This window comes from Gopherus evgoodei, unplaced genomic scaffold, assembly GCF_007399415.2.
Source record: "Gopherus evgoodei ecotype Sinaloan lineage unplaced genomic scaffold, rGopEvg1_v1.p scaffold_87_arrow_ctg1, whole genome shotgun sequence".
Classification (NCBI taxonomy): domain Eukaryota; kingdom Metazoa; phylum Chordata; order Testudines; family Testudinidae; genus Gopherus; species Gopherus evgoodei.
Window position 1 is genome coordinate 20,473 of NW_022060108.1, and position 25,912 is coordinate 46,384.

General features: G+C 51.6%; 1 protein-coding gene across 1 annotated transcript in view; it reads right to left on the bottom strand.

Moving 5' to 3' along the window:
• Positions 1-12,457: 12,457 nt before the first annotated feature.
• Positions 12,458-25,912, bottom strand: part of ATP2A1 (ATPase sarcoplasmic/endoplasmic reticulum Ca2+ transporting 1) — a 29,365-nt gene continuing 15,910 nt past the window's right edge. Inside the window, exons 12-23 of the mRNA XM_030548176.1 lie at positions 21,039-21,170; positions 20,603-20,728; positions 19,826-20,044; positions 18,645-18,980; positions 18,235-18,455; positions 16,924-17,126; positions 16,757-16,842; positions 16,209-16,342; positions 16,014-16,131; positions 15,683-15,800; positions 14,504-14,545; positions 12,458-13,022 (exon numbers count right to left, since the gene is read on the bottom strand). Coding sequence (XP_030404036.1) covers positions 14,541-14,545; positions 15,683-15,800; positions 16,014-16,131; positions 16,209-16,342; positions 16,757-16,842; positions 16,924-17,126; positions 18,235-18,455; positions 18,645-18,980; positions 19,826-20,044; positions 20,603-20,728; positions 21,039-21,170 — 1,698 coding nt within the window. The 3' untranslated portion in view covers positions 12,458-13,022; positions 14,504-14,540. The remainder of the gene's footprint in view (positions 13,023-14,503; positions 14,546-15,682; positions 15,801-16,013; positions 16,132-16,208; positions 16,343-16,756; positions 16,843-16,923; positions 17,127-18,234; positions 18,456-18,644; positions 18,981-19,825; positions 20,045-20,602; positions 20,729-21,038; positions 21,171-25,912) is intronic.

Below are 25,912 nucleotides of genomic sequence, written 5' to 3' on the forward strand. Positions count from 1 at the left end.
CTGCAGGTTTCCTTTTCACTTTTATTTGTTAAATAGTAAAAAAAGCAATCTTTTCTCTAATCCACTAACTCACAAAAACTGCTTAGCTAACAGGCGCTTTGCTTCTTTGTTTTTCTAATTTACTGGTTTACAAAATAAACCACCTGTTACTAAAAAACCTAGGATGCTTCTGCATACTTTTTATTACAACACATACAAAAGAATTGGTTTTTTTATTCCTTTGCAAAACTTAAGGTAATTTTAACATCTGTTAAAAATGGTGAATTAGTAAAAGCTTATGGTTTTAACTTTTATAAAAACCCTTTGTAAAAGGGCTACGTGGCAAAAAAATGCTAGGGGTCTGTCTCTTTAGATAAGAAAAAACAGTTGGGTTGGGGGGTGGGGGGGGAGGCTGCTGGATTACAAATATGGGGACTATAAACCGCCTGTTACTAAAAAACCTAGGGTGCTTCTGTATAATTTTTTATTACAACACATACAAAAAATTGTTTTTTCGAGTCCTTATCCTTTTGCAAAACTTAATGTAACTTTTTAAAGCGTTTGAAAAAGAAGCAGCCTTCTTCTCTCTGATTCGCTGACTCACAGAGACTGCTTTGCTATGTGTTGTTCAGCTTTTGCTACAGGGTATGGTTGATTAGATAAGATAAGAGCAGGGCTCTGCTGCAGCTTCACAGTTTTTACTAAAAAATAAGCAGCGCTAGTCTAAAACCTAGGGAAAAAAACTTTTTTTTTTGTCACTATACATTACTTTTATAATCCTAAACTGTCTGTGCATGCTCTTTTTTTAAGAAAACACCTATACCAAAGGACTGTGCCTTCATTTTGGCATGTCTTTTACCTCTCTTTGTTGTTAAATGGGGAAAAAACAATCTTCTCTCTAATCCAGTGGTTTACAAAATAAGGGGTTTATAAACTGTTTGTTACTAAAAACCTAGGGTGCTTCTGCCTGCTCCTTTTTTATTACAACACAAATGTAAAAGAAATGTGTTTTAGGTTTGTCTTTTCCAGTCATTTTCCCTTTGCAAAACTTAATGTAACTTTAACATGTGTTTGTTAAAAAGCTTGGGTCAGAAGCAGCCTTCTTATCTCTGATCCACTAACTCACAGAGGCTGCTTTGCTAACAGGCGCTTTGCAGCAGTTTCACATTGTTTTTACTAAAAAATAACCTCTGTTTAAAACCTAGGGGAAAACTTTTAAAAATTGTTTGTTACTAAAAGCTTATGGCTTTAACTTTTTTTATAATAATCCCTCTGCCCACTCTTTCATTGAAACACTTATGCCAAGGGGGTTAAATAAAAAAAAGGTGTCTTCATTTAGATATGTCTTTTCAAGTGTTTATACCTTTACAAGACTTTCACTTCTGTTTGTTAAAAAGCAGGGGAAAGAAGCAATCGTCTTCTCTCTAATTCAGTGGTCTACAAAATAAGGAATATATAAACCGCCTGTTACTAAAAAAACCTAGGGTGCTTCTGCATACTTTTTATTACAACACATACAAAGGGGGTGTTTTTTTTATTCCTTTGCAAAACTTAAGGTAATTTTAACATGTGTTAAAAATGGTGTATTAGTAAAAGCTTATGGTTTTAACTTTTATAAAAACTCTTTGTAAAAGGGCTACGTGGCGGGAAAATGCTAGGGGTCTGTTTCTTTAGATAAGAAAAAAACAGTTAAAAGGGTGGGGAGGAGAGGAGGGGGGAAAGGAGGGGGCTGGCTCTTGCTTAAACTCTTGAAACACTAGGATTGGTTGACAGGAAAATGAATTCTATGACGCTTTTGTAAAACCACCTCCGATTGGGCCGATCCAAAAGCGGTGATAACAAGCCGGAGAATGTCAGAAGCAGGAAATCTCCCTCATTCTACAGAAAGACGGGCAAAGGTAACAATTCTCTCTCTTTCTCTTTAATCCTACCCTGTGCTCTCTATCTTTGCTCTTTGCAAAGCGGACTCTCTCCTCGCTTTTCTTGTCTTGTAACCCGCCCTGATTCTGAATGCTTTTTTACCCTGTGCTTACTAAACAGACTCTGCCTGCTTCTCTCTCTGTCTCATTCTGAATCCGCCGCGTGCTCTCTATCTTTGCTCTTTTTTCTTAATCTACACTGATATTGAATGCTTTTTTACCCCGGGCTTACCAAACAGACTTTGCCTTGGTCAATTTTCCTTTTAAAACTCGTTTTTTCTTAACCTGCATTGGCATTAACTAGTTTTAATGTGTTTTATTTACTAGGGTTAAACCAGAAAAGCTGCCTCGTTTTACAAAAAGACTGCAAAGGTAAACATTTTTTTATTTTACCCTGAGCTTTATTGTATTTTTCTTAGCCACTTTTTTATAGAGTTTTTACCCTGTGCTTACCGAACAGGCTTTCTCTTTGTCAATTTTCCTTTTAAACCACGTTTTTTCTTAACCTACATTGGTATTGACTAGTTTTAATACGTTTTATTCACTTTTATTACACTGCCTTAGTACATTTTCTTTTAAACCTAGTTTTTAATGTTTTTAAAAGCCTTTTTCTTAGTACCCCTTTATAGTTTTTGGCCATGTGCTTACTTAACAGGTTTTGCTTCAGTCAATTCCCCTTTTAAACCTAGCTGTATTGCTTTTAATATTACTTAATAATATTAAAAAGCTTTTTTTAACCTATGCTGGCATTCAATAGTTTCAATCCCTTTTTATTCACTTTTTTACCCGGGGCACCCCAAACAGGATTTGCCTTGGTTAATTTTTTTTTAAACCTAATTTTTAAGTATTTCCTTATAGTTTTTGCTTATGTCCTTACAAAACAGGTTTTGCTTCACTTAATTATCCTTTTAAACTTAGTTTATAATGTTTTTTTCTTAACCTACATTGGTATGGAATAGATTCAATGCTTTTTTATCCTGTGCTTAACAAACAGGTTTTGCCGTAGTAAATTCCCTTTATAAACCTAGTTTTCAATATTATTTAACTTTTCTCTTAATCCGCCCTGATATTTAATACACTTCCCCTAGTCAAACACACACACACATTTTTTCAAAATGGCCGACAGCGCCAACCAAAACGCGGGGTGGGAAGGCGGGACATAAGCCCTAAAAGGGGCGTGGAAACCTGTCAAAATTGCATGGTGATGAATACTATCGAGCTTATTACTACTTGGGGTGTTGTAGAAGTAGTTTGGTTTTTTATTATATTTTGGGGGTCATAGTAGTAGTTGGAGGGTTGTAGTAGAAGTGGGAGGGTTGTAGTAGCTGTTGCAGGGGTAGTATGAATAGTCAGGAGATAGTAGTCGCAGAATTGTAGTAGTATTTGGGGAAGCTGTAGTAGCGATTGAGGTTTAGCTGGTTCTGGGAGCTCCCCCCCCCCCCGGTTCTACTACCCCTACTACTACTACCAGAACCCACACCTACTACTATAAACCCCCACTGCTACTACAACTAGATACCCCCAACTACTACTACTACACCCCCCACTACTACTCCTATTACTATTACTACACCCACACTACAACAACTACTACTAGTAGTACAATTCCTCACTACTATTACTATTACTACTACTACTACCACTACAACACCCCACCACTACTACTACCACAACAACCACCTTACTACTACAATTATTTGGGCAAATTCAACAATTTATTTCTGAAAAAAAAATTGTTATGGGAAAAATCAAACAAAAATTAATAAAATGTTTAGCCCAATAAATCTATTATTTTAATAAAAAAGACAAACAATATTTTGGCCAAAAAAAATCCCACTCAAATCCTTTTTCCATCAAGAAATTCATTACAACATATTTTCTGCCAAAAAAATAATTTTCATTTGGAAACCTTTTAACAAAAAATAATCTTTTTGTTCAAAAATGTCAAAATATATTTTAGCAAGAAAAAAATTTACATTGAAATGTGGACTACAATTTATTCTTGAAAAAAGTGATTTTTTTTCAATGGAAAAAATTAAAAATATATAAAATATTTAGCCAAAAAAAATCTAGTTTTTTCATTGAAAATGTCAAGCATATATTTTGGGGAAATGAGCTTTTAATCAAAAAATCATTTACTAATAATTCCTGAAAAAAATGTATTTTTGGAAAAAATAAAAAATATATAAATATTTGCCAAAAAAATCCATTTTTGATTGAAAATTCCACATAAATATATTGACAAAAATAAATTTATCTTTGAAAAATCAATTACAACTTATTTCTGAAAAATTGATTTTTATTTGAGAAAAATCAAATAAAATTTGTAGGTGAAAATATGTATTTTTGATTGGTCAAAACAAATTTGAAAAAATAATTGTAATTAAAAAATCCTAAAATTTTATTCTGAAAAAAATATTTTTATGTGGAAAAACTAAAGAAATATTTTTTGCCAAAAAAATTCTATTTTTGATCAAAAATGTAAAACAAATATTTTTGCAAGCAAACATTTAATTTGAATCAAGATATTGATTACAATTTATTCCTAAAAATAAGTGATTTTTTCCTTTGGAAAAAATCAAACAAAAATTTAATAAAGATTTTAGCCAAAAAAATCTATTTGTTGATAGAAAAGATCAAACAAATATTTTGGGAAAAAATCACATTTTTATGGAAAAACTGATTATAATTTACTTCTAAAGAAACAGATTTTTCTTTAGAAAAAATCAAATAAAATTTGTAGTCCAAAAAGAGCAATTTTTTTTGTCAAAACGTCTGTGGTGCAAGTAGCATTTATTTCTTACCAGTCTGCTGAGCATACGTGACTCATGGGAGGGACCCGGGGCACCAGCTAAAGGGGGGGACATGTGACCTCCCCACATGACCCCCCCCACTTGACTCCCCCTTGCCCCCAGCCCAGGGCCCCTGAACTCCCCCTGTCTCCTCCCCATCCCACATTACCTGGGGGGAAGGGGGGGCTCTGTCCTGCTGCTGTGCCAGATACAGACTTCGGAACTACAGGACTTTCTGAAGCCACAGCAGAGAAAGGAGCAGAACTTGGGGCCTGGCCTGGGGGGCGGGCTGGGGGGTGGTATAGCGTCGCCAGAGGAGTTGCTGGCATGCCCCACGTTCTGCTCCTTTCACCGCTCTGGTTCCCGGGAGAGCCCCATGGTTCAGGGCTCTCCCAGGAACTGCAGCAGTGAAAGGAGCAGAATGTGTGGCTGCACTGTGCCCAGCCCGCTCCCAGCCCTGTCCTCCGGCAGATAGGAGATGCAGCTGCATGGAAGGGCCGGAGGCAGGACTAGGGATGGTCCTAGGGACTAGGGATGGTACAGTGGTACCAGAGGAGCAGCCGGCATGGAGGCCGCTCATGCTGTGCTCCTGTGTCTATCCAGTGCAGCATACTGACCTTAATGGTACCACGAACCAGACCCCCCCTACTTGCACCACCATCCATGGGGCACAATTAGAACTCAGTCCGAATCCATCCCTAGTGAAAGCAGGTGCTGTAGAAACCCCCACACCCTGCTCTGGGTGCGGGAATCCTAGGGTTGGGGAAGGGGTCCCAGTTCCCAGCCCCGTATCTACACAAACACCAGCTCCCCTCCTAGGTGGGTTCAGAGTTAACCCTGGCCAGCAACAATCCCAGGTCAGGGTCTGGCAGGTGTTCCCGACTCCCTTCCCCTGATACAGCACCTGCCTAGATACAGACACCCTACCTCCCACAGGTGCAAACCCCTGGAGCAGCCCCATGTTCTTGCAAGCTGTGAGCTCAGAGATCTGAGCTGCTGCTTCTTCTGGTCTGCCTTTATTCCCCTTCCTTCACCAAATCTTCCTGGGCTTGTCCCCCATCCTCCTCCCACCACCCCAATCTGCTCAAGCCCTCCCTGGTGCGCCATAGTTAAGTGTGTGTCCTTGTTTGTAATGGCACCCTCCCCCTGCCTCCAGCCAATCAGGTATGGGCAAAGAAGCAAGGCTGGGGAAACACACCTGTCCCGAGGTAGCAGACGTGCCCATGAATCAGAATATCAGGGTTGGAAGGGACCTCAGGAGGTATCTAGTTCAACCCCTTGCTCAAAGCAGGACCAGTCCCCAGACAGATTTTTGCCCCAGATCCCTAATTGGCCTCCCTCAATGACTGAACTCACAATCCTGGGTTTAGCAGGCCAAAGCTCAAACCACTGAGTTATCCCTCCCCACCAAAGGTCTCGCTCTCCCTGTTGGGAAATCGAACCCCAGTCTCCCTCATGACACATAGGGAATACTCACCACTATACTAATAAGGAAAGGGACATGGCTAGGTCACACTCAGCAAGCCTGTTTTGTTCAAGTAGGGGGTGCCGACCCCCCCATTTGACCTCTGAGAATGTTGGGTTGCTCCTGCCCCATTGCTCTGTTCTCTTCACCACCACCCCAGGGTTAGGCTTTGGTGCCTCCTCCCTGGGCCTCCCACTGCTTGGGCCCTGCCTGGGAGCCAGGACCGCCGCCCAGGTGCTCCCAGTGTTGATCCCCCCATGTGAGCCCAGTACCACTGGGATGTGCTCAGTGGGGGCACGCACTGGGTTGTTAGCCAGGTGATGAGCTCTGGCAGGTGTTGTGGATCTGACAGAATCCCTGGTCCCGCTGACAGATGCCAGTGCCTTGTGGTTGGTAGGCTGTCACCCTTAGCATCAGGAGCGGCGCCAGGGTTTTTGGTGCCCTAGGCGCAGGGCCGGCTCTAGCCATTTCACCGCCTCAAGCATGGCGGCATGCCGTGGGGGGCGCTCTGCCGCTTGCCGGTCCCGCAGCTTTGGTGGACCTCCTGCAGGTGTCCCTGCAAGGGTCCGCTGGTCCCGCGGCTCCGGTGGACCTCCTGCAGGCATGCCTGCGGATGCTTCACCAGAACCGCGGGACCAGCGGACCCTCCACAGACACACCTGAGGGAGGTCCACCAGAGCTGCCTGCCGCCCTCCTGGCAACCGGCAGAGCGCCCCGCTGGGGCCTGAAGCCGGCCCTGCCTAGGCGGGGGTCCTTCCCATGCTCCCAGTTGGCGGCAATTCTGCGGCGGGGGGGTCCTTCTGTGCTCCCGGTCTTTGGGGCACTTCAGCAGTGGGTCCCGGAGCGAGTGAAGGACCCGCTGCAGAATTGCCGCCGAAGACCCAGGCATGGAAGGACCCCCTGTCGCTGAATTGCCGCCGAGAGCAACAAAAGGCCACCCTCCCAAGTCCTGGCGCCCTAGGTGACCGCCTAGGTCGCCTAAATGGAAGCGCCGGCCCTGCTTAGCGTGGCTGCCATATAGAGAGCACAATGCCTTGACCAGCTGTGACCCAAAGGGCAGCCCTTGGGCCATCAGTGCCTTGCAGGGGTAGCTGCAGGGCTGGAGGAGGTAGCGCCAGAAGGCTTCTGCAGTTGCTCTGGCTGAGATTTCCCTGAGGGGTGCGGAAACAAGGAATTTGGTGCATGGATCCACCTTCTCTTTCCTGCCTCTGCTTCCTGCAGACCTCATTTGGGCTCTATGTGAAGACAATGCACTTTCTGGTCCTTCCTCCCACCACCAGGCCTGCTAGTGCCTGGCAAATCCAACCCACAGCCCCCGCTAGCCCTGCCCTTGCCTCCACTGACCTCTTCCAGTGCCCAGCAAATCCAACCCACAGTCCCCTGCTAGCTCAGCCCTTGCCCCTGCTGCCCTCTTTCGGTGCCTGGCAAACCCAACCCACAGCCCCCTGCTAATCCAGCATTTGGCCCCCCCCAACCTCTTCCAGTGCCTGGCAACCCAACCCGCAGCCCCCTGCTAGCCCAGTCCTTGCCCCTGCTGACCTCTTCCAGTGCCTGGCAAACCCGACCCGCAGCCCCCTGCTAGCCCAGTCCTTGCCCCTGCTGACCTCTTCCAGTGCCTGGCAAACCCGACCCGCAGCCCCCTGCTAGCCCGGCCTTTGTCCCCCCCAACCTCTTCCAGTGCCCAGCAAACGCGCAAACGTGACCCACAGCCACATTCGCTGTCTTTGAATAAATGAATAGACATAGACTTTAAGGTCAGAAGGAACCATTATGATCATCTAGTCTGACCCCCTACACAACGCAGGCCACAGAATCTCACCCACCCACTCCTGTAACAAACCCCTAACCTATGTCTGAAGCCATGACTACACTAGAGAGTTGCAGCGCTGGTGAGGGGGTTACAGCGCTGCAACTTAGGATGTGGCCACACTTGCAAAGCACAGCCAGCGCTGCAACTCCCTGGTTGCAGCGCTGGCTGTACACCCAGTTGAGCCTCGGGTGTAGCGATTCCAGTGCTGGTGATCCAGCGCTTTTATTGACCTCCGGGGTATAAGGAGGTATCCCAGAATTCCTGTCCACAACAAACCGGAAGAAAGGGAGAGCTCGGAGTTCAGCCAAACTGCTTATTTAAAAAACAAACACAGCTCCTGTTTGCTGAGCGAGCGGAGGCAGGCAGGGGAATTACTTTGGAATGTTCACAGCTGTTTGCTTGAAGAGAGAAACAGCACGCTCACACGGCAGAGGGGGAGGGGGAAGTCCATGTTGAGCAGATGCTTATCTGGTCTGACGGCTATTTAGGAGTGCATAATTTGCATTTAGTGAATGAGAGAGGGGTGGGGCAAGGGGTCTGAACTTTTAAAATGATTGAAGGTAGGCACTGTGTGTCTTCCAGTCCTTAGAACTTGCAAGGCAGGGAGCTGAGAACAGTGTCAGCTCCAAAAATCCATTCTCTCTGTCTCTCCCACGCTCCCTGTCACATTCCACCCCACCCCCCTCTTTTGAAAAGCACGTTGCAGCCACTTGAATGCTGGGATAGCTGCCCACAATGCACCACTCCCAACAGCGCTGCAAATGCTGCAAATGTGGCCACACTGCAGCGCTGGTAGCTGTCAGTGTGGTCACACTGCAGCGCTGGCCCTACACAGCTGTACGAACACAGCTGTAACTACCAGCGCTGCAGAACTGTAAGTGTAGCCATGGCCTGAGTTACTGAAGTCCTCAAATCATGGTTTAAAGATCTCAAGGTGCAGAGAATCCCGTGCCTCACACTGCAGAGGAAGGCAAAAAACCTCCAGGGCCTCTGCTAATCTGCCCTGGAGGAAAATTCCTTCCTGACCCCAAATATGGTGATCAGTTAAACCCTGAGCATGTGGGCAAGACTCACCTGCCAGCACTCAGGAAAGAATTATCTGTAGTAACTCAGATCTCATCACAGACCATTGGGCAAATTTACCTGCTAATAATCAAAGATCAATTAATTGCCAAAATTAGGCTATCCCATCATACCATCCCCTCCATAAACTTATCAAGTTTGGTCTTGAAGTCAAATACATCTTTTTCCCCCACTACTCCCCTTGGAAGGCTGTTCCAGAACTTCACTCCTCTAACGGTTAGAAATCTTCGTCTAATTTCAAGTCTAAACTTCCTAGTGTCCAGTTTATATCCATTTGCTCTTGTCTCCACATTGATACTAACCTTAAATAATTCCTCTCCTTCCCTGATATTTATCCCTCTGATATAAAGAGCAACTATATCTCTCCTCAGCCTTCTTTTGGTTAGGCTAAACGAGCCAAGCTCTTTGAGTCTCCTTTCATAAGACAGGTTTTCCATTCCTCGGATCATCCTAGTATCCCTTCTCTGTACCTGTTCCAGTCTGAATTCATCCTTCTTAAACATGGGAGATCAGAACTGCACACAGTATTCCAGATGAGGTATCACCAGTGCCTTGTATAATGGTACTAACACCTCCTTATCTCTACCGGAAATACCTCGCCTGATGCATCCCAAGACCGCATTAGCTTTTTAATGGCCATATCACATTGATGGCTCATAGTCATCCTGTGATCAGCTAATACTCTGAGGTCCTTCTCCTCCTCTGTTACTTCCAACTGCCCCACTGACCTCTTCCAGTGCCTGGCAAACCCAGCCCCCTGATAGCCCTGCCTGTGCCCCCACTGACCTCATCCAGTGCTGAGCAAACCTGACCTGCAGCCCCCTGCTAGCCCAGCCCTTGCCACTGCTGACCTCTTCCAGTGCCTGGCAAACCTGATCAGCAGCCCTCTGCTAGCCCAGCATCCGCCCACCCCCCACTCGATCTCTTCTAGCTCTGCAAGTGCCGCTCTACCAAGGCCACCAGGGGTCACTGCTTCCAATGGAGAAGAGGTTATTTTAGTGTCCTCACACCTCTCTCTCCCTTTGCTGTCAGCACCTCCTATTGGAAGCACGAGTGTCTCCTGCTCCTCCAACCTGCCCGTTCAGGGCACAGCCTCTCATAGCGCTCTCTGCTGCCAGCCTGCTGCCTTACGGGATGCAGCCCAGGACCTAGCAGTCATTTGCCCGAGTATAGGCTGTAATAGGGTCTCAAGCAGTAACTCCAACCCTCCCCTTCTCATCACCTTCTGCACCAGCAGCTGCTCAGCTGCATCTGCTCTGGTTGGGGGCTCACCCTGCCCCTGCCTTTCACACCCCACACACCTACACCCCTCCCCACACACACATACTCTCCACACAGACCTGTACCCACCCACACATGCACCCACCCACACACATACACCCCCCACACCTACACTCTCGCACACCCCACACACCTACATCCCCCCACCCTCACACACATACCCCCCACACACCTGCACCCACTCGCACATGCACACCCCACACATACACATACACCCCCCCACACACATATACACCCACACACACACCTACACCCCCCACACCCCTACACATGCGCGCACACACCCCACACACATATACACCCACACCCACACACCTACACCCCCTCACATCCCACACACCTACACCCCCATCCTCACACACATACCCCCCAAACACACCTGCATATGCACATACACCGCCCACACACATACACCCCACCACACACATATACACCCACACACACCTACACCCCCTCACTTCCCACACACCTACACCTGCATCCACCTGCACATGCACCCCCACACACCCCTACCTGCACATGCACCCACACCCTCCCACACACATACACCACACACACACTTACACCCCCACACACACATAGCCCCCACACGTATACACCCCCCACACACTTACACCTCCTCACACCGCACATGCACACATACACCTCTCCACCCTCTCATACATACCCCCGGGCAGACCTGCACCCACCTGTACATGCACACCCCCCCCCACACACACACACATACACCCCCCACCCTCACACACATACCCCCACACACACCTACACCCTCTCACAGACACACACACACTCTCACACACATCCCCCCATGCACACCTGCACATGCACACACCCCCATATACATACATCCCTCCAAACACACATATAAACCACACACACCCCTACAGCCCCTCACACTCCTACACTCCCTCCTCACACACATACACCCCCCACATACCCACACACATCCGCACATGCACACCCCCACACCTATACCCCCCACACACCTACACCCGTCCACACACATATACACACCCCTACACCCCTCCATGCACACCTACACCCCCCATTCTCACACACATGCCCCCACACATACACCCACCCACACACAAATATACACCCCCACACACATATACACCCCACACACACATACACCCCCCTCACACTACACCTCCCACACACACCTACACCCCCTTCTACCTCCATACACACCTACACCCCCACCCTCACACACATATACACCACACATACACACACATACACACTACACCCCCTCACACACACACATATACACCCCCACCCTCACACACATACACCTCCACACACACATACACCCCCCACACCTACACCCCCTCACACACACACACACCACACACATATACACCCCACACACAACTACACCCCCTCCCACCTCCATGCACACCTACACCCCCCCACCTTCACACACACATATCACACACCTGCCCCCCCACAACCCTTCACCCCCTTATCCCCCCACACACACATACACCCCCACACACAGAAACCCGCACATGTACACACCCGCCCCCCCACACACACCTACACCCCCTCACTCCCCACCCACATACACAGCGCTATGTTTTGGTTTCACCAGCACTCCCTTTTCCAGCATTAGTTCCATTAAAAGTTCTCGCTTACTTTTCTATGGAAACATAACCAAGTTTTAAAAGGCAGTCATGCCAATTCAGCAAAGCACCCCAGTATTCATCAAAATCACAGGCTGCACCGTGCTGATCACTCCAGTTAGCGCCTTTTGACTCCAATGGAGCAATCGGGGGGGGGGCTCACGTACCAACCTCAGGTGCAGTCAGTGGGGTTACAGAATGAGCATCAAAAGAAAATTCCAGCCCATATTCCAACAGTTGCTGGGCTTTGGAGCCCTCTGGCAGAAGCCATACCCCACCGCAGCCATTGACCTTTTCCATTCCCCTCCCCAGCCCCCTGCCAGGTGGGGCTGGGAGTGGCTGTAATACCACCCAGGGCCAGCAGGGGGCACGCGTCAGGGGACATATCTCGGCCTTTTCCAGACCTCTCCTCCAATTGTGGTACTTTTCAAAAGAGCAGCAATTGTGGCTCCTGCGCCATTCCCCTGTCCCAGGAGGCGAAGGAAGAGGCTGGAGCACAGGCAGCCTAAGGAGTTTATCTTTTAATGTCAATAAATAAGCAGCTAGAACAGTCTCTTCATTTCCTCCTCTGGGAGCTGCACTTTGGCCTGACAAAATGTTTCCGTCTGTTCAGTTATTTTTTGCATTAAAAAAACCCCACCCAGTGAGTGAGGAGGTCACTGGGTGTGAGCTGGTAACACAGTGAATGGGCTGAGTGCCCAGCAAGGAAATGGGGGGAAGGTGGGATGGGCAGGGGCTGCTAGGACAGACTAGCAGCTTAAAATGTACAGACGCAAAGTAGCTAGAAGGCCGGGAGGAGGGCAGGGAGTTTGCAAGGGGAGCTTCCCCCCATTCTCCAAATGCAGCACACAAACTCCCATGATGTCCACCTCACCCGGGTGGGGGAGGAGAGGGAGGGCTGCTTGCAGCCTTTGGTGGAGGAGAGCAGCTGTTAAATAAGAGGGGGTGACTGAGGTTCTTGGGGAGACAAGGGGGCACCGAGGGGTTCTTCACTGTTGGAGTGAAGATGCAGTTTTTCTAGTGGCCAGAGGTGTCACTTCTTCCTCCTCTTCGGGTCTTCTAAACCCACTGTGGGGAGAGATGGGACACATGAGACAAGGCTAGTGCCCAGCCACAGGTGGCAGGGTTTGTGCCCCAATGGCAGGATGGCCTCCAAGGTCTGGTCTCCAGCCCTTTTCCCACCAGTCGAAAAGGCCCAGAATGACCTGCAGTCTGGACCTCAGCACCGCTATCTCGTGGCTCGCTGCCCACACCCCCAGGCAGCACTCAAGCAAAGCGGTCTCTCTCTGGGACAGGACAGGGACTGACTGGTGCTAACACACAGGGAGGCACTAAGTGGGGGAAAATACATCCACTTAACCAGCAGCTGCTCGGCAGAGATCTCAGCAGTGCCAGGAGCTGCTGTCTCCAGGCCCTACCCTCGCCCCCGCAGAGGAGCTAGGGTGACCAGACGTCCCAATATTTAACTCTTTGTCCCATGTCCCGACCGATGTCCCTATACTGTAGGGTTGCCAGGTCTCCAGTTGGTGTGGAGGTGGCAGGCTCCCTATCTGGCTCCACGCAGCTCCCCAGAAGCGGTGAAATCTCGCTCTGGCTCCTAGGCACAGGGACAGCCAGCGGGGCTCTGTGTCCTGCCCCCACCATAAGCACTGGATCCACAGCTCCCATTGGCCAGGAACCATGACCAATGGGAGCTGCAGAGCGGGGCCTGCGGGCGGAGGCAGTGCGCAGAGCTGCCTGGTCGCGCCTCTGCCTAGGACCCAAAGGGAGATATCACCGCTTCCCCAGAGTCGCCTGAGGTCAGTGCTGCTGTGTGCCCCTACCCTGTACACCCTCCTGCACCCCAACCCCTTGCCCCAGCTCTGAGCTCCCTCCTGCACCCAAACTCCCTCCTGGAGTCAGCACCCCAACCTCCTTCCCACACCCCAACCCCCTGCCCCAGCCCTGAGCCCCCCACTTGCAGCAGAACCATGCACTCCTGAACCACAGCTTATGGCGGGGGCTGCAGCAGGGGCCGTATGCCCCCCCTCACAGCTTCCTAGGGCTGTGTGCCCCGCTTCCCCATGGCTCCAGTGGGGGCTGTGAGCCTGTGGCTGCCCCCCTCCATGTGTCTCAATATTTTACTCTTGAGATCTGGTCACCCTAAGAGCAACAGCTGGTGGAAACAAGAGCAACAGCACCTGGCTCCTTCGGTGGCAGCTGGAGGATGATGGACGGTGGGGGAAGAGCCCCCTAGCGCAGCAGCAGCACGTGTGACACCCCGTTGGGTCCCCACAGCCAGAGGGCGAGTGGAAGGGAATGGAGAGGCACAGCCGGGGGCAGGGAAGGCAACGGGGGAACCCGGCCCAACCAGAGATCGGCACTAAGGCTCAAATGGCCAACACTATCTGACCCCAGACCCCAACTGCCAAACTGCATTGGGACCCAGCCAGGAGTAGCTGGTAAAGCAATGAGATTTCACATGCACCTCCCCACACCCATGCTGCAGCACCGCTGGGGACAGATAGACATGGGGCAGGCAAAGCATGCAGCAAAGGATCGTGGGATACCTGAGACACAGGATCAAGGAGATGGAGGGAAAGGAGATTATGCTACAAGGGGAAAGGATAAAAGAAACCAGCATTAACAGAGCACGGGGAAGGAGGTTGTGCGGGAGAGAGGGTTAGTCCAGACCTGCACATGGGATGGATGGAAGATGAAACTCATCGAGGGCATGGGGCTCAAACCCACACCAGAGCAGCACAGAGCAGGGGGCAGGGCTCAGCAGCAGTCTGGCCCAGTCCCTTGGGGAGACTGGAAACAGATACTCCCAGAAGGTAAAGGGCACAGATTATAACAGGTGGCAGGGACAGATGGGGTAAAAAACAACAGTCCTGACTCTGGTCCTGTTGCTCTAACCACTGTACCCCATTCCCCTCCCAAAGCTGGGATAGAAAACAAGAGTCCTGGCTCTCAGCCCCTCCTGTGCTAACCCACCAGGCCCCACTTCCCTCCCAGAGCCAGGGAGAGAACCCAGGAGTCCTGGCTCCCAGCCCCTCCTGCTCTAACCCACCAGGCCCCACTTCCCTCCCAGAGCCAGGGAGAGAACCCAGGAGCCCTGGCTCCCAGCCCCAACCCACCAGGCCCCACTCCCCTCCCAAAGCCAGGTTAGAACCCAGGAGTCCTCACTCCTATCCTGCCATTCTAACCACTAGACCCCACTCCCCTCCCAGATCTAGGATAGAACCCAGGAGTCCTGGCTCCCAGCCCCCTGCTCTAATCACTGGAACCCACTCCCCTCCCAGAGCCAGGAGAGAAGCCAAGTGTCCTGGCTCCCAGCACCACCTTCCGCTCTCACCACTGCACCCCACTCCACTTCCAAAGCTGGGATAGACCCCAGGCATCCTAGTTCCCAGCCCCCCTGCTCTAGCCCCCAGGGCAGTAAGCAGCTGGCTCTGTGCAGCTTGCTCTCTGTGGTGCTGGGGCTGTTCTGGGCCTGTTTGAGCTGCCCTCATGGGTCTGTTACATGGCAGGTGATGCTGATGGTTCATGGTTAGCAGTATGGAAGGGATGGAGGACAGAGAAGGGGGTGACACCCTGGTGCCAACTGGGGCTCGGGAGGTAAGTCACTGTGCCCCATTGGGCGGGACTGGCATCTGCACAAATTCATGTCCCGGCTCAAGCTGGTGAATCCTGCTGGGAGGCTCTAGGATACCCAGGCCTGCTCCATGGCAGGGATGCAGCCTTACCTTCCAGGTAGTCCCGGGCAATAAATTTCAGCACCTCATCCAGGAGGATGACGGGGAATGAGATCTTCAGCACCATGAGCCAGTGGGTCAGCTCCAGCGGTGTCAGTTTGAAGATCATCTGGGGGTACGGGAGCAAAGGGGTTGGCGAGGTCATGGGGAGAACAAGGCAGGGGCACATGAGCCTGGGGAAGGGGAATGCCACAGCCCTGGGAGCAGGGCTCGGGGGGGGAAGAAGCAGATGGGACCTGCTACCACTAGTGGGTGAGAGTAACCCTGCCCCCCCCCACCTGCGCATGGCACGGCACAGCCACCTCGGCAGTGCCACACTTACGGGCAGGGGATCGATGTAGAGGATGACGAAGTGCAGGGACATGGACAGGCAGATGGAGCTCAGCAGCCAGATGTTCACCCAGGGTGGCATGCGCACCAGGGACTGGTTCTCAGACAGGCTGTGCAGAGAGAGTGGCAGAGAGTGAGTGGGTGGTGGGCTGGGCCGGGGGGTGGGGGCGTGGGGAGGGGTCCTTGCCTGTTGAGGGCGTTGCACATCTCTATGGTGACCAGCACAGACAGGGCCATGGTCATAGGCACAGGCGACTCAAACACTTCACAATCCAGCCCCTCGAAGTCCACGTTTTCCTCTGTGCACTGCATGAAATGGGACTGGGGGGAAGGTGGGGGTCAAAATGCAGACAGCACAGTGCTGCCAGCCAAACTCCTTTCCTGCACAGCCCCTCGCGAGGGACACAGAATCCCCTTCCCCCCAAGCACATGCCCCCCCAGCTCTGCGCTGGGGCCAACGCTGATGGCTGGGAAGAGCATCCAGCTGAGCCCGCCCCACACACACTCAGCACAGGCCCCCCAGCTCCATACTGGGGCATTGGGACCAGCACTGATGGCTTGGGAGAGTGTCCAGCTGAGCCCTCCCCCCCCACACACACACAGCACAGGCCCCCCAGCTCTGCGCTGAGGCATTGGGGCTAGCACTGATGACTGGGGAGAGCATCCAGCTGAGCCCTCCCCCCACAGACACACAAAGCACAGGCCCCCCAGCTCTGCACTGGGGCCAGCTCTCACCAGCTGGTGATAGGAGACGCCAGGACCATCCTCTGCATAGAGGAACCACCAGGCAGCAGCACCCACTGTAGCAGCTCCAACGTAGCCTGTGAGCAGAGCAGAGGGGGAAGTGTGAGTGCATGGCAGAATGGGACGGGGTTTTGCGGGAGAGGGTGGGAGGTCTTTACCGCCAATGGCCATGTAGCGGAAGAAGAGCCAGCCACTGATGAGGGGCTCCTTGGGGCTGCGGGGCGGTTTGTCCATGATGTCCAGGTCTGGGGGGTTGAAGCCCAGGGCAGTGGCCGGGAGCCCATCAGTCACCAGGTTCACCCACAGCAGCTGCACGGGGATCAAGGCTTCTGGAAGGCCCAGGGCAGCTGTGAGAAAGATACTGTGGAGAGAGAGGGGGAGTGAGAGACAGAAGAGTAGGCAGAGTTGGTGTGTTCAGTGGGGGAGGGAGCAAGGTGTCCAGATCACCAGGATCAGTGCGACGCCCCCAGCTTTGCAGCAGTCTCTAGGGGTCCCCCTTCAGTGTGTCAACCCCCTGGGGTCTCCCTCTCCCTCGAGGTTGGCCACGCGGCCTCACCACCTCCTTGGACCGAACCTCCGGGCTGCAGGCTCTTGCTTCCCCCATGAGCTCTGCCCAGCGAGTAACATTGAGCCAGAGCATGGCAGAGACGTGCCCACGCTGCCGGGATGGTGCATGGCAGGGACAGTCCCACAGCGCTGGCGTGCAGTGGGGCATGTTAGTCAGCTGGCTACAGCAGAGGGAGCCCTTAGGGTAGCACAGAGGGGTGCAGGTTACAGCCCAGTCTGTTCTGCTCAGCCCAGAGCCCCGCCAGGCTGTGGGGAACCCCTTGGGGCAGGCTCTGTCTGGGAAGGCTGGCATGGCTGGGGGAGGGGAGGGTCCAGGCTGGCGTGGCTGGGGGAGGGAAAGGGAAGGCTGGCATGGCTGAGAGAGGGGAGGGAAAGGGCTGGCGTGGCTCCAGGGGAGGGGAAGGGTGGTGTGGCTGGGGGAGGGGAGGGGAAGACTGGCTTGGCTGGGGGGGAGGGGAGGGAAAGGCTGGCGTGACTGGGGGAGGGGAGACTGGTGTGGCTGGGGAGGGGAGGGTCAGGGAAGGCTGGTGTGGCTGGGAAGAGGGGAGGTCCCAGGCTGGCGTGGCTGGGGGAGGGAAAGGGTGGCATGGCTGGGGGAGGGGAGAGGAAGGCTGGCATGGCTGGGGGAGGGGAGACTGGTGTGCCTGGGGGAGGGGAGGGGAAGGGAAGGCTGGTGTGGCTGGGGTAGGGGAAGGGTGGAATGGCTGGAGGAGGGGAGACTGGCGTGGCTGGAGGAGGGGAGGGGAAGGGAAGGCTGGTGTGGCTGGGAAGAGGGGAGGTCCCGGCTGGCGTGGCTGGGGTAGGGGAAGGGTGGCATGGCTGGGGGAGGGGAGGAGAAGGCTGGCGTGGCTGGGGGTGGGTTGATGGGACAGGATGGTCGCAGTCAGGGGCGGGGCACTCACCAGACGACCTCGCCCACATTGGAGGAAATGAGGTAGCGGATGAACTGCTTCATGTTGTTGTAGATGGCCCTGCCCTCCTCCACGGCGGACACAATGGTGGAGAAGTTGTCGTCAGCCAGGACCATCTCGGAGGCCGTCTTGGCCACGGCCGTGCCAGAGCCCATGGCGATGCCAATTTCAGCCTTCTTCAGTGCAGGGGCATCATTCACCCCATCGCCTGTCTGTGTGTGAGTGTATAGTAAGCCACTGACTGTGGGATCCCCAAACACCGCTGACCCCCGCATCCCCAAGCACACAGACCCTTAGCACAGCCTCTCTCCCCCTGCTACGGCAGGGACCCTCTTACCTTCCCTCGCTCTCTGCCCCCACCCCAGTGATCCTGTCCTCACCCCCCTGGAGTCCCCCCTCACCATGGCTGTGATTTCATCAAAGGACTGCAGGAACTCCACGATCTTGGACTTGTGGGCGGGCTCGACACGGGCGAAGCAGCAGGCCCGCTTACAGGCCTCACGCTGCTCGGCGGGGGGCAGGTCATCAAACTCCCGGCCTGTGTAGGCCCTGCCCATCACCTCCTCATCCTCAGTGAAGATCCCGATGCGGCGGCAGATGGCAATGGCTGTGCCCTTGTTGTCTCCCGTGATCATGATGACACGGATGCCGGCATCACGGCACAGCTGGATGGAGCCCATCACCTCCTTCCGGGGTGGATCCAGCATCCCCACGCAGCCCACAAAGGTCAGGTCCACCTGGGGGGGGGGGCATTAGCACAGGGTGGGCCCATAGCAACCCTCCAACCAGGTCCCAGCCAACCCCCATCCCCCAACCAGCCCCAATCCCCTCACCACACCCCAGCCAACCACTGCCACATCCCCCAACCCACCCCAATCAACCCCCATCCCCCAACCACCCCATCCCCCAGCCGTGCCCCAGTCCCTCCAACTACCACTGCCTCATCCCCCAATCCATCCCCAACAAACCCCCATCCCCCAACCATGCCCCAACCATCCCCATCCCATCCCCAATCTGCTCACCACACCCCAACCAACCACTGCCCCATCCCCCAACCACTCCCCAACTAACCCCCATCAAACAACATCCCTGCCCCATCCACCAACCATGTCCCAACCAGTCCTCCAGCCCTCAACCATGCTCTAACCAACCTCCACCCTGTCCCCCCATCCATGCCCTTAATCATACTCCCATCCCCCCAACGACACCCGCACTCTCCCAACCAACCCTCACCCCCATCTCCCAAACACACTCCAACCCATTCCCTCAACCATGTCCCCATCCTCATCCCCAATCACCCCCATCCTAATCCATCCAACCAACCCTGCCCCATCCCCTAACCACACCCCAACCACCTCTGCCCTTTTCCCCCCTACCATACACCCACACTCACCCCAAAATCATGCCCCAACCACCCCTCCCCCATTCCCCAAACTACTCTCCAAACAACCCCCAGTCACCCCACTCCCAGCCCCCAACCAACCCCTGCTTCCATCTCCCCAAACCCTCCCCCAAACAAGCCCCACCTGACCCTCTCCAACCACTGCCCCCCCAGACCCTGGGGGGGAGGCCTGAACCTGACCTCATACTCAACAAACTTGGTGGAGTCCTCCAGCACCATGTCCTCTCTCCTGGGGGGGGTGTCACGCGTGGCCAGGGCCAGGCAGCGCAGTGTGTCCCGCCCCGTCCCCCACTCCTTGATGACGGTCAAGATCTTGTCCTTCACCAGGGATGTGAGGGGGACACGGGTGGTGCCCACTCGGACATAGTTACAACGGTCGATAACCCCCTCAGGGGCACCCTTTGGGAGCAAGAACATGAGCCAGAGAGAGAGACAGAGATGGACAGACGGACGGACGGAGGGAAGGATGGACAGATTGAGGTGGAGACAGAGCGAGAGACGGACGGACATAAAGAGAGGCGGATGGACAGAGTGCAGTGGGGCCAGAGCAAGAGACAGCAGGACAGAGCATGAGACAGCCGGACAGAGCAAGAACAGGACAGGCCCAGACAGATGGCGCTTTGGGAACGGACTGCACTGGACAACTCACTTCTCCACTGGCAGGAGCTCACCGGGAGACACAGGGAAGCTGGTGCTCAGAGGCCCCTTCTCAGAATTGTGGGGCCACTTGGCTCCCCCTGCTGACAAGCTAGGCCTAGCCTAGTAAACAACAGGGGCATTCCAAAAGGATTTGGATAAAAGACAGAGCATCCAACCCACCATAGCTCTGTGACACTGGGCACCCTGGTTACCATGGGAATGAAAGGAGGCGGCTGGGGTTACCCAGGCACCCTGGTTACCGTGGTAACGAGAAGAGGCAGCTGGGGGATACCCAAGGTATGGGAGCCTGGCACTGACCTTGATGAACATCTTGTTGCTGACAGCTGCGCGGGAGGCCTTGGCAGGGGAGCAGTATACGGACATGGACTTCCTGTCACGGGAGAACTCCAGGGTGAACTCCTTCTTCATCAGCTGCTTAATCACCTGGAGGGGCAGAACAGGGGCTAATGGGGGAGCAGTGACCTCCCAAAAAGCACTGGACATGGAGCTCAGGGCAGCTCCTTCTCCCTGACTCAGGGACCATAGGGAAAATGAGACCAGACCAGGAGAGTGTGTTCCCCTGGGGAGCCCAGCACTGGGCCAGGCAGGGGGGCAGAGTGGGTGGGCATGTGTAGTAGGGGGGCAAATGCTCAGAGCTGCAGGCATTGGCATGGTGGAGAGGGGGCATTGGGGGGTCATGGAGGGGGCAGTGGGGTGGTATCTGGGGCAAAGGTCCTAGTAGATAAACACTTACAGAGTTGCAGGCATTGGCACGCTCCACCTTGGACAGGGTCCGCACATCTGTGTTGAAAACATTCATCTTCTCCACCAGGCAGGTCAGCGCCGTCTCGGTGGCTTCCCCCACCTTCTCATAGGCACCCTTGGCCTGGAAGTACATACAGGAGGTCAGGGACGGGCGTGTCCAGGCAGCAGGGTGGGCATGCGGGATCTGGGTAATACTGGCAGGTGGACAGCAAGATGGGGAATGCAGGGGGCCCTGGAAGGGATGGCACTACACCAAATGTTACCACAGGAGAGGAGCATCTTCAGCACCCGCACCCCCCCCCCGCATTTGTTAAACTTCTGAATACCTTATATTTTATTGCATTTCTAAACCATTTCACAACTTTGAGGTACAATGTGTATGCATGACTTATCCCTGTCATATAAGACAATAAATTTGCACACTAGGATCTGTAAAATCTGTATTTATTCATGTGATATATAGGCAAATAAACAAAATTGTTTCCTCTAAACTTATAGAAACTTTTTAATTTTAAGAATAACTGAAATGTACTAACATCAAGAAATTGAACTGTGCACTGATATTGGGTGGACCTGTATTAAATAGTGTTACAGTAGTTGACAGGGTTAGAATGTTAACCCTAGTATCAAAGGGGTAGCGTGTTAGTCTGGATCTGTAAAAAGTGACAAAGAGTCTTATGGCATGCGTCTGACAAAGTGGGTATTCACCCACGAAAGCTTATGGTTCAATACGTCTGTTAGTCTGTAAGGTGCCACAGGACTCTTTGTCAATGTTAACCCTAGTTCTTTGGTTCAAACAGTCGCTTTTCTTGCTTTTTCCCTTGCAAACTGAAGCACAGTGTCAGAGAGATCCAAAGACTGGCCAATGGTATTTTCAAGGGATAAAACAGCAAGCGATGTCAATCTCTCATTGGCTGTCATCAATTGAAGATATGTTTTAATAAGGCTGAGCTTTGAAAAGCTGCACTCACCACTCATAACTGTGACCGGCAGCATGAGCAGATTCCTCAAAGCTATCCACACATTAGGAAAACAGTCTTTTAGCTCTACATCATGAATGAATTGGAGAAGTTGGAGTGGAGAGCACTTCCCAAGTGGTAAAATGTTATGGATGTTGTCCAATTTGACATAGAGGTCTTTGTCATTGATGTCCAAGTATTCCCCATGTCTCAGCGTATGGTGAAGGTCCGTACAATTGATCAAGAGTATTTTCCTGTCCGCCAGCAGGTTATTAAGGTCATACAACCCCCGCACCCCCTGATTTTTTCGTGGTGCTTCATTTGTCCAAACCCTTCTTCATTGGACACTCAAGCAGTGTCAATGAGTGAGCAAAAAAACTCCCCCTTGAATTTTTCTTTTGAGCATCCCATCACTTCATCTCTACCCTTGTAACCAAACTGTCTCTTCTTCCGGTGAATACGAATTTCCTTTAAGACAAGCTCAACTCCTAAGTTTTCTGCCACTTCTTTGGCAGCGGTGATGGCATCTTCAAATCCTTAGTCTCTTTAGGCCACAGCGAAATCAAGGCAGCTTCTTATCAAAGAAGTAGTGATTGCAATGTCCATTGATTGAGTTTCTAATGCGGTGCTTACCATGTTTGCTTGGAACAGGATATCGTGCCAAACCACAACTGAGACCAGATATTTGAAGTCAGTGATCTGGTTTGCCAGGCTTTGCACCTCATGCTGCATTCTGGTCTTGGCTTTACTTCACTGCGCCAGTTCCATCAGGCATTGTAAACCTCAGTCACTTGGTACCTCACTGGCCTCACACTGTCAATGCGACTCTCCCAGCGAGTGTCACTTAGCAGCTTCACCGTCAGATTCATAACATTGTCCATGAGGATCTTCCACCTGATAGCTGATTCTGAAAACCAGACGTATATCCTTTGCAGTACTCCAAAGAGAGATACTGAATGTAAAGATGACAACGCTGCATCTGACATAACCAGGCTGAGGGAATGGCAGCCACAAGGCATGAAGAAAGCCCTTGGATTCAGCACAAGGATCCTTTCATGGACACCATTTTTTTCTTCCCTTCATGTTCATGCCATTGTCATAGCTGTGGCCACAGCAGTCCTGAAGCTTTCATAGAATCGTAGAAGATTAGGGTTGGAAGCGATCTCAGGAGGTCATCTAGTCCAACCCCCTACTCAAAGCAGGACCAACACCAACTAAATCATCCCAGCCAGGGCTTTGTCAAGCCTGAACTTAAAAACCTTTAAGGATGGAGATTCCACCACCTCCCTAGGTAATCCTTTCCAGTGCTTCACCACCCTCCTCGTGAAATAGTGTTTCCTAATATTCAACCTAAACCTCCCCCACTGCAACTTGAGACCATTGCTCCTTGTTCTGTCATCTGCTACCACTGAGAATAGTCTAGATCCATCCTCTTTGGAACCCCCCTCCAGGTAGCTGAAGGCTTCTATCAAATCCCTCCTCACTCTTCTCTTCTGCAGACTAAATAAGCCCAGTTCCTTCAGCCTCTCCCCATAAGTCATGTGCTCCACTCCCTAATCATTTTTGTTGCCCTCCACTGGACTCTATCCAATTTGACATCCTTTCTTTAGTGGAGGGCTCAAAACTGGATGCAATACTCCAGATGTGGCCTGACCAGTGCTGAATAGAGGGGAATGATCATGTCCCTCGATCTGTTCACAATGCTCCTACTAATGCAGCCCAATATGCCATTAGCCTTCTTGGCAACAAGGGCACACTGTTGACTCATATCCAGCTTCTTGTCCACTGTAACCCCTAGGTCCTTTTCTGCAGAACTGCCACTTAGCCAGTCGGTCCACGGACTGTAGCAGTGCATGGGATTCTTCCATCCTAAGTGCAAAACTCTACACTTCTCTTTTTCATCAGGTTTCCTTTGGCCCAATCCTCCAATTTGTCTAGGTCACTCTGGACCCTATCCCTACCCTTCAGCATATCTACCTCTCCCCCCAGCTTAGTGTAATCCACAAACTTGCTGAGGGTGCAATCTCATCTTATTTTATTCTCATTCAGAGCATTCATAAATAGTTCTGTTAGGCCTTTTCCAGTAGAGTCAGCCACAGACTGGAAATAGATGCAGTGTTCCTTTACTTGGATACAGCCACCATCGTCGTCAACAAATCTTACTGTAAATGGCATCTTTCACTGTGACCACTGGGAGTGCAGTCCATTATTACAGTGTAGAACTTCGCTTTGCTGAGCTGCATCAATATGGTTTAAGCACCTTCCTTGCCACAAAGTTAATCAAGTCATTTTGAATTGTTTTGCTACAGTAATGGTCCATTGCGTCTTAAAAACTACTCCTCGTAGGTGCTCATGCATGACATCGTATTATCCAAAGAGCTCTACCAAACCAAGGAAATGACCGTCATGTTCAGTGAACAACTTAGCCGAGGAGCCCCGGAAAGACAAATTATTCTTTGCAAGGAAGAGCATTGGTGGGGGGGGGCGGGGGATAGGGAGGGCATTGCCCCCCCAAAAGAGGCAAGGTGGGGAGAGTTACATGGGGTCATGTGTCATTTCACACTCTCATTTCTGCAAGCTCACCGCTGCCCTAGGAGGGCAGGGGAAAGGGGGCTCTGTCCTTCCCACACTGTGCCTTCCTCTCCCACCCTCTGCACATGGAGTAGCTGCTCTCCAGGTCTCTGCCTTGGCAGCTGCATGCTGCCTCCTGGGTCCTAGTGCCTGCTGGTTTCCTGTACAAGCATAAGTGCCTGCGGGGACAGGGGCAGGGCAAGAGGTGGGGTGGGAGGAAAGAGACAGTGGGGAAGGGGGTGGGATCGGGCAGAGGAAGAGATGGGGAGGGATATGGGGCATGGGACAGTGGGGAGTGAAAGTGGGAGGGGATGGGGAGGAGAAGGGGATATGGGAATCGGCGGGGAGGGGGGAGCAGGAGCCTGGCATGTAGCATCCCCAGGACAGCAGCAGCAGCCCCAACAGGGAGCAGCAACATGGAGTGCCGGAGTGGCTCCCAGCAGCAGCTGGAGCTCCCCTTTCAAGCCATACCATCCCCCAAGCCAGTGAGCTAAGGGAACTGGCTTCAGTGTGTGCGTATGTGGTTTGCCCCCCCACCTCCAATATAACAGTCACTCTACACCTATGAGGAAGAGAGTAATTGAGATCAGATGCTCGAGCATGTTCCTCCAATACGGTGTTGCTACATTGCTAATGCACTGGTTTTCTGCACCTGTGCATTTATTTAGCTTGAGCCTGGATTCGACCTCTATCCATTTGGAGTAGGCTGTAAAGTGGCTGAGTGACTTTTCATGTTGCTTCAGAACATCAGCTAAGTTATGCCAGTAACTGTACCCAGAAAATGCAAGCAACGATTTGGCATTCTTGTCAAATGTTTTGCAACAAAGCCAGAACACTTTGTCAGTTGCTTTCAAGTAAACTAGCCAACGCCGATTCAGTTTCTCACCATTCTCGAGCACTCTATCACAGCATGACTTTGAAAAGTGTCGCTTCTGCTCATTTACTGGAAATATCATATCCTCGATTTTCCCTGCCCTGTTGAAAATTGTACAATCCATATTGGCAAAGTTTAGGATTGCCAACCATGAAGCAAGATCTGATGTATCGAGTTGTGGTGTGCAATTTTTCTCACTGCTGTTTCATCATGGGAGGCTGATTCTTCTTTATCGTTTCTCTCCTTTTAATATAAACCAGATTTTTCTTTGTCATTACTTTCCTTCCTTTTCATGTGAGCCACGTTCTTCTTTATCTTCACTTGCCTTTATGCCAACAGGAAAACTGGATGACTGTCCACCACTTTCCTCACATTTCCATTGCTTATCTTCCGGTAAATCCACTAATTCCTTAGTAATAGACCCTCCATCATTTCCTGTTACTAACAACAAAAACAGCA